This window comes from Amia ocellicauda, chromosome 5, assembly GCF_036373705.1.
Source record: "Amia ocellicauda isolate fAmiCal2 chromosome 5, fAmiCal2.hap1, whole genome shotgun sequence".
NCBI classification, from domain to species: Eukaryota; Metazoa; Chordata; class Actinopteri; order Amiiformes; family Amiidae; genus Amia; species Amia ocellicauda.
The window spans coordinates 46,451,998-46,464,620 of record NC_089854.1 but is presented as its reverse complement, the minus strand read 5'-3'; the positions used below and the strand labels follow the sequence as shown (position 1 = coordinate 46,464,620).

General features: G+C 39.4%; 1 protein-coding gene across 1 annotated transcript in view; it reads left to right on the top strand.

Moving 5' to 3' along the window:
- The first annotated feature begins 808 nt into the window (after nt 1-808).
- LOC136750424 (uncharacterized) overlaps nt 809-12,623 on the top strand; it is a 63,556-nt gene continuing 51,741 nt past the window's right edge. Inside the window, exons 1-4 of the mRNA XM_066705491.1 lie at nt 809-978; nt 5,307-5,741; nt 6,945-7,286; nt 10,384-10,530. Coding sequence (XP_066561588.1) covers nt 858-978; nt 5,307-5,741; nt 6,945-7,286; nt 10,384-10,530 — 1,045 coding nt within the window. The 5' untranslated portion in view covers nt 809-857. The remainder of the gene's footprint in view (nt 979-5,306; nt 5,742-6,944; nt 7,287-10,383; nt 10,531-12,623) is intronic.

The following is a 12,623-nucleotide window of genomic DNA, read 5'->3' as shown; positions in this document are numbered from 1 at the left end:
CTGTGGGCTGTTCTGCACAATTATTTATACAGTGTATTTTACAAGGATTTCCAGTATCTTAAGCCCTGAGACCTAAGAAAGGTAATTTTGTCATCCCAGTCACATGCACACTATGAATGTGCTTTTGATTAATCTCAAACAGTGATGAGTTCCTATAAACTGTAACACCTTTAATTGGCTGCTGTACATCCCCATAAAATACCTTGTACATGCATGTCAGTTTAGAGTATTTCTAGCAATAGGTGCAGTTGTTACTGGGTAATGTTTTACATTGTATAGATGAAGTGAAGGTTGCTTCAAATTAACATTCCACCAATTACAAATGGCTACTAAATTGAATTAGGGTAATCTGATATTGATGGCCTTTTGTCATTGTTTTTCCTCTTCTTTTTTTCCCTTCTCCATTTGGCTTTTCAATGGTACTTTGTCTTTCAGAATAGAAATGGAAATGTTTACCCAGACATTAAAGTATTTTCTGAAACTCTGTGTGTGTGTGTGTGTGTATCTCTGTTTGTGAGTGTGTGTGTGTGCTGGCTGTTTTCTGAAAATCATTTTAGGATTCCAAAGGTTTTGATGTTTCTTCAGTTAAATTAGCTTCAGGTGCATGTCTAGCTTGAACAGGTGCATGAATAGCTTTCTATTATTCAAAAACAATCAAACAAACAAACAAACAAAAAGATATCAGCTAACAGATGGCCAAGTTTGAAGAGCAGTCTGTGATGCAAATCCCCTCAGTTACTTTTTATAGTGATTTCATTGGTTTGCAATAAACAAAATGTCCTCAGCTTCCTTCTCTGTTCCAGCACAGCCCAGCCACCTCCCGCCCTTCCCTGCCCTGTCCTCGTTTTGTTGCCCACATGAAGTCCTGCCCCAGCTCCTCAAGGCCTCCACGAGTTCTCCCGAGACCACTGCCTTGCCGCCTATCAGAGAGCCTAAGAAGACAGATGCAGACAACCTTGAGGAAACAGACGTGTACAGGTGAGAGCAGACACTTGTACTCTCCAAATCCGATCCTGGAGGTCCACCTGAGCTTTGGATACATTTGATGGGTTAAGTAAATAATTGTTCACTTAACTGAACCAGTGTTACACCTTCTCTAGGTGATCTTTTAAAGAGGCCTAGAAAACCTGCTGGAGTGTGGCCCTCAATCCCTAGAACAAAAAGAAGCTGGGCCATACTTTCTCTCTTCCTAAGCTCTTGTTGGGTCTGCCGAAGTTCTGCAGACTTATGCCACTTAAAGCTTAACTTAAGTTAAGTTAACTTAAGTGCCAAAACTAAGACCAGACATGATAAACATAAAAGTGGACTGAATTAGACACATTGGTTCTCAGAACAAATTCATATTGTGGATGTTGATTCTCTATGATGCTAAGAAAGAAAAATCAACTCAAATTAGTAAGTTGTTAACTACAGGGTAGCTTTTCTTCCATTACTTAAGAGATTTTATAAACAGAAAACAGATGAAGAAGATTAATTTATATTATGGCTCTCTCCCTCGACAACTGAGAACAATCCAATGCATGAAAATTAATCATAAATAAATATAAAGGAAGGCCTCCGATTATAATTTAACGTGGCTTATGTCTTAAAATGTCTTAAAGCAAGCATTTAAGATGCCTGATTGATCTGCATATTACCACAGTAAACTTGTTCATAATCAAAGGAAAACCATCTATTTTAGTTTTATATTCATGAATAACCAGCTCTCTGAGGCCTCCCTAGTAATTGCCAGTGATGGTTTCAGGTCAACTACTGAGCAAGCAATTTGTATCAAACCAGTTTTTAATATGAAATATTCAAACATCACTGTTGTTTGTATATGAAAAGCTTTTTTTTTCTTTTTCTTCTTAATTGTCCATTTACACATATTGTCATATTATTTGTGGTGATTAACTTAATGCAAAGACAACATCTTGATCATTCAATTTTGCCTGAAATCAAATCTGTCTTTTATTTCATATTTGTTGTCTATACATAAAAAAACAAGGTACACTTTGCCCTTTTTCTGAGTTCCAGCATAGACCCATCTGACATATACTGTGTGCAACATTGGGAAATTGCACATTTGAATCTGCTATGGTGTCTCTTAGTAGATAAAAGTCACAATCTAATTAAAAGTAATTTACTTTGCTCCAATGATTGCTTTGTAGAAACATGCTCTGCAGGCATTTTTTTTTTTTTTTTTTTTTTTTTTTATGGGATGAAGCTCACATAGCAACAGCCATTGAAAAGACCTGAACCTTCTGCTTACTTTCCTGTGAGCCTGAAAAGGTCACAGTGGAGGGGCGATCCACAGTCCTGGAACTCAAACTGTTTATAATGCATAGGCATTTGTCATCTGCTCACCATTAATATACATATTGGAAGGCATGGCATTGAAACGGGGAGCATTTTTCTACACTTGGGTTTAAAACTAATTATTCAACCATATGGTGGTCAGCTCAGCAACAATCCCCCCCCCCCCCCAGCCTGCAGAAAAAAAAGAAGGAAAAGGTTTCTTAGGGCAGTTTACACAGCTATGACTGTCTTGACACATGTCATTCAACAGCCCCCCTTGAATAACAGATGGGATAAGTCTGGGAACTGTGAAAAGATCATTGCATAAATCTGGTACCCGGCTCCCACTCTTTATCCTCCAGAATGACTTTGGTCACATGGTTGAAGGATATAACAACCCAGGATTGTCTATGGAAGATTTTCCCCTGCTTTCTCTCTCTCTCTTTTGCACACAAAAAAAAAGACAATTTTGGCTGCCGTTTTTATTTATCGAAGGGATCAGGATTGGAGATGAAAGGGATTGTGGGTGGATGGTTGGTGGCAGAAAAGGAGAGCGAGAAAGCGGTGTGCACTGTATGAGGCTGGTGGTGATAGTGTGTGTGTGTTGGGGGTGGTTAGATTCTTGATGCTGAGCTTTTTGTGCATTGGGGGGAATTATTGGTGGGGTTTTGGGGGGCAAAGAGAGGGGAAGACAGACAGGGGTCTTTTCATTAGCCTGGTATCAAGGCTCAGCCTGTTGCATTGCTATAGAAATCGGACTCTAGTCTTGCTTTGAGGATTTTCTTTTTCCTCCTCTCGTACTGTATTGATGGGTACAATGAGGCCCCAGTCAATCAGATTCCTGCAGGAGTAAAGTAAGCAGGCTTTAATTCTGGATATGGGAGTCTAGGAAAAATTGTCTTTGATTCCCACATGGTATTTTCACCAGTATGCCTTTGGAACCTTTTAACATTTTTAATATGCCAGATGTATTAGCTCATAGGGACTTAGAATTAAATGTGGATGTCTGAAAATAAGGATTAGAGGAAAAGTTAATTATGTTGATGTCGAGGCTTTTATTTTTTCCAATTTGTTATTATTATTATTATTATTATTATTATTATTATTATTATTATTATTATACATTTTTACTCCACATTTGTTTGTTTTTATGTTGCCATTCTGGCTCTGATCTGAAGATTTCCATAACCTCTAAACTCTGAATATAAGAGCAATATATGAGCTGATGAATGGGAATATAAGCAATTAAAAAACAGGAGTGAGATATGCAGCATGACAAAGAAACTGGTTTTACATTTTACTTTTAATATATTTTTCCAGCAATTCACAATTGTATTCTTGTTTTTTTTAGTTAATTTTTTTGCATTCTTTTAAAATACTGTACATTTTATAGTGTTGCTTTATGGAAGAAGCAGATTAAAATTAGAAATTTGTCAGCTGCACAAAATTAATAAATAACCACTATGTCTCTCTAGACAATGGTGGTGATCAGGCATAATAGCAAAGACAAGGCAGTGAAATCTAAAAAGTTACTCTCCCCTATATTTTACATAAATTACATCTTGTAACAGTGCAATTAAGACTTTGCACTCCTGTGAAAGAAAATGAATCTTTTCAAAATAAGATTGAATGTATTCACTCAAATGCAAATTGTGTTTCCTAATAAGTTTAACAAGCGGTTTATAAGCACTGGGTTGCTATAACATCATTTTGGAAAGAAGATTATATAGGGAGAGTATATAATGTGCTTATTTAATCAAACAAACAAACAAACACAAAAACTTGGATTGTTATTAGGTATATTTATTTTCATGTATTTTAGACTACAAACACCTAGAGAAGTAATGGAACAAAAAATGAATAAAGGAAGAAGTCTGATATTTCTGTAAGAAAGATAATTCTTAAATAGTTTTAGTGTCCTAATTTGGGGCTCCTCAGAGATTCATGCGCACCATTTTACCAAATTAAATCTAGTTATTTTAGTTCCAATGTTTATGTTGATTTGCTAATGTTACACTACCTGTTCTATCCAGGTATTAACCAACCAAGAGTACTGCTGAACTACAAACATGGGTAGTCTCAGGACTTGACACTGACAATGAAGCAATGGAAAACGCTCCCTTCCAAATCCCAATAAATCGGGAGCGGAAACATCAGTGGCTTAGCCTTGGCAAAGCATGTTTGCTTTTCCTTCTGATTTTTAAATTATGATGAATGTGGCAAGACCTCATGTTAATTATTCAAGCCCTTCTTTTGTTTGCCTTGAACAATGCCTGTCATTACAGGGCCCTGTGTGCCAATATGCCCCCCATTATGGTGTCAGAACATCCCTGATTGGTCACCAAGAAGCATCATGTGCCATTGATGGCAGTGACATGAAAGATGCATGGCTGTGCACAGCACCATTGCTGTGCTGAAAAGAAAACCAGTTTGACCCAAATAGCCTTACTTTCAAACAATGTTGCACCAACCAAAGACAACATATTGGGAGTAAAAATGCATGTAAACAGGCTGTATTGGAAGATTGGTATTGGTAACATGGCAATAGGGCAGTCTTTGAAGTATTCACATCTTCAGAAATATTGTCTCTACAACAATGGTTAATGTAATTAATCAGTCATAGATGTTTATTTGAAGCCCTTATACAGGGCACTGTAGATATTGAAGAAAGAGGTTTTCACAGAAGATGTGTTTTGTTTTTTTAAGATGTATGAAGACCATTCATTTTGTTTTTTTGTTATGATGCCTAGGGATGTGTGAAATTGTACATTAAAGACCAAGCTTCCTTGAAAAGTTGCAAAAAAGGGACTGGCAACAGGCAAGCAAACACAAAGAGGCTCATAAATACACCTTACAAGTATTTGCAGGAATTAATCCACCACTATACACATAAATACGGTCACAATCATCTGTCTTTCAAATTGAATGAATTTAATTCAACATATGAATACACATATAGTCAGTCAGTATGATTTCCCTGTGAATTGCTTCCTGGTAAGAATATAACACTCTATTTCCTTTCCCTCTAGTAATGCATCCCAGCAGATGTCCGAATTATATTCAGAACCTAGCTATAGAAGACCACATACTAAATCCAGAGCCCAGATCTCCTGCCCCTAGCAGAGCCTCTGCCGAAGAAGCCCATAGCATCTCTCCTGAAAGTGTCCAGGCAAAGACAGAGCCAACTGGATCCTGCCTGAGTCCTGGGCCAACCTCAACTGGTGCCAAAGACCAGGAGGAGGAGGAGGAAGTACCAGAAGAAGATGAGGAACACACAGTTCTATTGGCTAATCGCCAACCTTCAGAAGTTGACCCAGAGTTTGAGGACGTGGATCAGTTCAGGGAGATCATTACTCCTGTCCTCTCCGATCTGGAAGATTCCCTGTCCAACTTCAGCCGTCCATCGTCCAGTTTGTTCAGTCGAAGCACCCTTCTCAACAGCGGTTTGAGCAGTGTTCAGTCTGGTACAGCTCCCAACAGTTCACCTCATACCAGTCCATCAATACTCATGTGCTTGTGTTTTGTTTGTTTGTTTGTTTGTTTGTTTGTTTGTGCATTTTCCCCCATTCAGCCCATCTTCAAACCCCAGGAGGTGCTTCAATTTAAAGGGACAAACCCTTCATGCATTGTTTACCATTTTGAATCTGTATAAATGTCTGATGGATTGCTTTCAAGAGCTAATCTGATTAAGGCTGTTAAGTGCATCATTACCTCTATTTTGACTGTAAATATAATCAATATTAATTCCTGTCTTGTGTCACACTGGTCTGCGTTCCATATTGACACAGCAGGTTCAGTGCAGGGCAATGATTTTTCACAAAGAAACACCTGTGAGTCAACCAGTGAAGCCAGTACTATGTGATTATTCTAAAAGGTTTACCAACTTTTTTTTGGTACCAAATTGTTTTTAGCACTTAATTACATGAAGAAAATGTATCAATAGGTCCCAGTATTGTCTTCTTAATGACCGTGAATCATTAGAGTAGATTTAATTTCCTCAGTTCATAAAGGAGCCCAGTGATTTGACTGAATTACACATCAAAAACTATTATGGATTGCAATTTCTGCCCATTTTGTTGAAAAGCTACAATTATTTTGGAGTTCATTACATATGTATAGTAATTTATATGATCAAATTACAGTTGTTGCCTGTATCTAATAATGTTTTTTTTTCAAAGCTTTATAATTATTGATTGGGTATTTGTTCTTAATTTTTAAACTGTTATTTTTACATTACATTATAAGCTCTTCGTACAATCCAAAGCCCACATTTAAATAGTTTGAACATGTACAGAAAAAACATATTATTAAAACAAAAACACTTAGGGCCATATTCATAAAACTTTTATGTTGTGTAAAAGTAAATAAATAAATAACTATATATGTATGTATTACAGAGAGAGAGAGAAACAAACTCTTAATATTACAAAACCAAAAATAAACATTTGAACTTATTTTTTTAAATAATAGGCTTCAAAATCACAGTGTGTCCTTGTACTTTCACTAAGCTGATGTTAAAGAGAAGAAGTCTATTGAAGATGGGCAACCAGTGTGCATCAGTTGATTATGCAATGTTCAAATATACCACCTTGTTTTTCTTTTACTTTTCTTTTTATATTCAATCTTTATTCTATATTTAATGGAAAGTCTCCTGTTGTGTTCTATAGGTATTGGTGACTTGGAGCCAGAGGACAGCATTCCTCTCTCCCAACTGCGTTCCTCTTACTTCTCGCTCTCTGCTCTTACTTCTCCTGACCCAGAGGCCACTAGCAGAAGAACCTCTCTACACAGCCTCCTGCCACCAGGGCCCAGTTGCCATGACAACCGAACGCTGAAATTCACCCTCAGCCAGCCGGACTGTCACAGCGATGCTGCACAACCTCAGCAGACACAAACCTACTCTGTGGGGAGGCAGTCACAGTCGGAGATGACACCTTCCTTTGTGGAAATTTGGCATGACCGGGCACTTCACCAGTGGCCTGTTCTTCCACCCATCTCACCGCAAAGAGGTTAAGAAGTGTTTTTTTCTCTCTCTCTCCTCAACATTTCCATATGGTTTGTTCACAGGCTCCACTGTGCATATTGTGAGAGGTTATTTACCCAAACTCCTGGGGGGGGTAGAATTGTTCCATCATTGCTGGACATCGAGAGATAAACAAAGAAAGAAAGAAAGAAAGAAAGAGAAAATCAAAGCCCCCTGTGTACAGAAAGTGCCTCAGATGTACTTGTTTCCACTGCATCATTGTGAAGTTCTTGTCAGGCCATTTTTTCCCCCCTGACATAATAAATAATGTTGAAAGCTTTTTTTTCCTTTCCACAAAACACAGTGAGAGAGCAGCCTTTGGATAGAATGCTGGTAGTGTCTGATTCACAGCATTTCCAAGCATTAGGCTTGTACAATGGTTCCTCGTGTGCCATTGCTTCAAGCTATTGCGCTCCCTTCCCTGGCATTATCCCGTCTTAGAAAGCAGACATGTCACTGATAGCAATAAATCCATGCTAAACAAAGTTAAATGTCACAATAACAATAAAAACAAAACAAACAATGGACTAGTTCTTCCTTCTTCATGCTTCCTAATTTACCGTTTAGAGTCAGAATAAAGAACAGAAATTGCTGGTAAGTCAAACATGCTTTGGAGTGGATTTTTTAAGGCCCAAAAGTCACACTGCCAAATTCCCCAACCTGCTCCCTCACCCCCCCACCCCCCCAAATCAGTTTTCTCAGTTCAGTTTGGATTTACAAGAACAGTCTTTATTTTCGAAATCAATGGATCCCAAGAGACTATAAAAGACCTAGAAGACGACTACATAGAAGATGCAAAGATGAAGTATGAAACTTTGCTGGTGTGACCTAGAAAACAGATGCTTTTCATTGATACTAGTGGAAACATCTTGGGGAGGCCTTCATCCAGCAGTGGATTGATTAAGGCTCATGTTGATGATAGTGCTATAATGTGTGTGAGCATATCTATATGATGTATATATGAATTTGCTGTGTATATACTGTGTGTTGGAATCGCTAAAGATTTAATACATTTTGTTAGTAACTTCTCTTTTGAACCCAAATTGAGCTTTTATACTAATAATCATTTTACCTATTTGTAGCGATCCTCTGCAGATCTAGTGCAAATTGGGTAGCATACTTACATAACTAAATTAAATTAAGTATTGAAATATGAATAATTAAATATTAATACAAATTCCAAACTTTTACAAACATAAACATTGGAGAAAAAATTAGGCGTATTTGTTCTTAAATGTCTGAAGATATAATGATAAAAAATTGCTTTGAGGGTAACACTTTACAATAATGGGCACAAACCCTTAATGAATCAGGAATAACGTATGGATACCCCATTCACTTTCACTGAGTTCAGATGTTGATCACATGTATAAGCCCTTACTGCATACCTAGTCTGTAACCCTATCCCTAACCCTGACCCTAACCTTGTTATACATGTGATTACCAGCAAGACTCCGGTGAAGAGCATAAGGTATTCATGTGGTATTCCTGTGGTGTTCATACCTGAATTCAGTAAGAATTGGTGCCCTTTATTATAAAGTGTGACTGCTTTTTTAATCTTAGCCCGTCTGCAGCAAAATGGTAAAACTGAGGGGAAAACGATTCTATAGCAACAATATTAGTGATGCTAATGACTTTTCTCCCTTTGCACACGAGGGGTGTAGGAATCGGCAGCAGGCCTTTCCTGGCAATATGTCCAGCCCTGGTTTTCTGTAGCCCTTTCAGATGGATGATTTCATTGTAATATTAGCAGTGTTCCCTTTCAGAACACCATGCAAGGGTTGAACAATCACTAGCTGACCCTGCTCTGACCTTTCTTGAGCATCATCTTCAAAGTCTAACTGTCCTTGACAATGAGGGAGACCTTCCCATTGTCAGGCCTTTGCATGCAATCTTAGTGTCACTTTAAATGCTTTCAAGCCCAAGCCTTGGTCGAAGGAAGGAGACAAAGTGGCCTGTTGTTTCTAAGTGACTTCATTTGAGCTTCCCATTTGTGCCAGTGCCTGTGGAAGATGATGGGTGTCTTGACAGAAGCGATATGCTTTGAACTGTTGAGTCAAATCATTCTTTTGTTTTCACGTTTCTCGGCAGAGTGCTACAACCTCTTCGGATGCCACCACACAGAATTGTGATTGCCTGGCGTGTCCGGAGAGGTGACATTCCTCTGTGCTGTTTATTCTGTGATTATTAAACAAGGATAGCAAAGCAAGCCAACAACAAATATATATATATATATATATATATATATATATATATATATATATATATATAAGGGAACGTAAAGTGTATTTTGTGGCGTTTAATGTTATTTTTACTGAATATAGAGTGTGTTGACATTTGATCAGGAATCGTATATTTCTCTTTGTGATCCTTCATTCATGCTAGGGGAAACAAAGTCCTTTTATAGTTCTGAAGGGTCTTGGCACTTCTAAACCCTGTTATATAAAATATCACAAATGCAGCAACTCATATGTTTGACACTCTTCCCCCTCGAAAACAGGGTAGATATTAAAAAGGTCTATACAAACTTTATTTCCCTGTTTAAATGGTTAACAAACTTTTTTTCTTTTTATTTCAAGCATGAACAACTAATGGGTCAAAGTGCACATTACAGCTGGAATTTACATCGTGTATCTTGAAAGTGTGTTGGCAAAGAAGACACAGAATGGCCCTCGCTTCAAGTTTTTATTCAGCTCACAGTCTTCCCAAGCAGTTGGATATTCTATATTTCTCTGCACCTACAAATATTGCATAGTAGTTAAATGTGTTGAAATGAATACTAGTTTGGTATTTTCAGAAGGATAACTAGATTAAAGGGTGAATGTGGGATCTGTAATCCCTACAGTGCCAGGCTTCCTTGGGTTAGTTAAAATAACCCATGTTTTGTTTGTTGTTTTTTACTTGTAATATCTCAGTAGTGCTCCATAAACAATTCCAGTCTAGGATCAACTATTTAAATGGCATTACTAACTACTGCAGGCTGAAGTGAAGTGGCATTTAAAAAAGCAGGAAGTGTGAACTATTTTCTGAGGCATTATTTAAACCCTCTGTGTTTATCTGTGGTCCTCTGTGTTCTGTTTCAGATGGCCCTGAGGAGCGACACCGTTCCTCTCAAATCAGCTATGTCCAGCCTGATGTCTTTGATGAAGCAATATTCCCTAGAAAAGGCTCATCTCTGTCCCAGGAATACCCAGAGAGCATAAGAGAAGGATGTAGTTCAGTTGATACAGGTACTTTTAATTACCATATATTTTACCACTATATACATTTTGTTAGTTACTGTATCCTTAGTGGGTAATTTATTTTGTTATCTTCATTGTTTTATAAACTGTGACAGCATGCAGGGGAGTGGTACATGACTGTATGTATTGTAGGACCATGTGGTTCCCCCACCTGTCCTCCTAGACGACACTGACAGGACATGGCTCACACCCCATGCCATGTCACAGGTGATGGAGAATGCGACCACAGTTTTGAACAATACCTAGGACAAAACATGACAACAAAAAGTCATGGAGGACCAATTCAGACAGCTAGTCAAATCGAACTTTGTCCAACAAGAAATGTACAGGGGTCATGAAAGCCAAACACCGCCTCAGCAATGAGTCTACACAAGGAGCTGCGCTGTCTCAGTGGCACCATAGCATGAGGATCATGGAGCCCCAATCTGCCAGTGGCTCCACTACTCACAAAAATAGCCCCCCAAGACAACATAGAAGCTTACCTGACCACATTCAAGCACATAGCCCAGTGGGAAAGCTGACCGAAAATCGAATGGACAGATATCCTGGCTCCATATCTTTCCAGCATTGCTCAGCAGGCATATCATGACTTGGATAAGAGACAAGCTCGGAAATACTCTGTGTTAAAAAATACAATTCTTAGCCACCTGGGAGCTTCCGCTTTCGTCCAGGCTCAGTGTTTCCACAACTGGACTTTCTCTCCGAGTACTCCGCCTTGCCAGAAAATGTTTGATCTTCTCCACACCACAAAGAAATGGCTACATCCAGATGTCCTGGAGAAAGAAGCCCTCGTCAAATGGGTCATGGTAGATAGATTCCTCCAGTGCCTGCCTTATGACAAAGTGAAGAGCCAGCCAGAGCAAGGAAAACAAGGAAAACACTGAAAAACGTATGGAGTGCCCAGAAACCCTCTGGGATACGTCCATGACATTGCTCCTAGACTCTGGTGCATATTGTAACGGGTTGGGGGGCCCGTCACAAGAAAAGGCTGTGTGGTCTTGAAACACACAGTAGGAAGGCAGGCAAAGGGTACAAAACAGGCTTGCGGTTGTTTTATTGCTTCCCTAAATGGCAGGCACAGTGTCAAAAAGCAAAACAAAACCTAGCTCTGTCCGAGCACTAACTAAACGTAAACAATCCCTAACTACAAAACAAACAATAACAATAACAGTAAATGCCCGGGTCGGTGGAGCCGAACACCAGTCAAACAGAAGCACGACAGGGGCAAGGCAGGTTCGTAGTCACAGTCCGTAATCAAAGTTCGTTACCAGTGGGAGGTTGTCAGACAGTCCGGAGTTTAAGAGGGAGAATGGTCCAGGTCCAGAAAAAGGGTCGTAAGCCAGTGAATCCGTCAACTGTGAACTTATCCCTTCTTTCTCCTGCTCTTCCACTCTTTCGCCTTCTCGCCTTCTCGCCTTCTCGCCTTCTCGCCTTCTCGCCTTCTCGCCTTCTCGCCCTCCTGTGCACCTTGCTACCCCAGCCAAGCATGCACACACAGGTTCGCTTCCTGCTTCCTTTTATAGGGCAAGTGGTGGGCAGGGCTATGGCCATCAGGAGCCCTGCTGGCTTCTGGGGTTTGGAGTCTTGGAGGAGGGGTTTTGTAGTCTCCTCCACTGAAAGACCCGCCCTCACCACAGCCTTGCCTCTCACACTGCCACAATATTCTGTGTACACAGAGACACCCAGGACTTACTGACTGCACCAGTTAACCTCCTCGCTGCCAGAGGGCCCTGTCATCTAACCATTGGAGTGCTCGACAAGGTACCATTACCTTAAATCCTTGGCTGAGACTTACCCCTCTTCCAGGAGTAGTGGGACCACTCTCAACCTGACCGTGTTGAACAAATCTCCATAGAGAGAAGAAGGAAGTCACCCCCCAACAAACAGAACCTGACGCAGGGCAAAACGAAACATCACATGCCCCTCTTTTCCAACTATACAGAGTGATGTGCGCAACAATAGCTCTGTAGAAGCGAAAGCTGACACTGATGACAAAGCAGGGCAGGAAGAGTCGACCCCCTTCTCTGAACGACCCAACATTAATATAATAATAATAATAATAATAATAATAATAATAATAA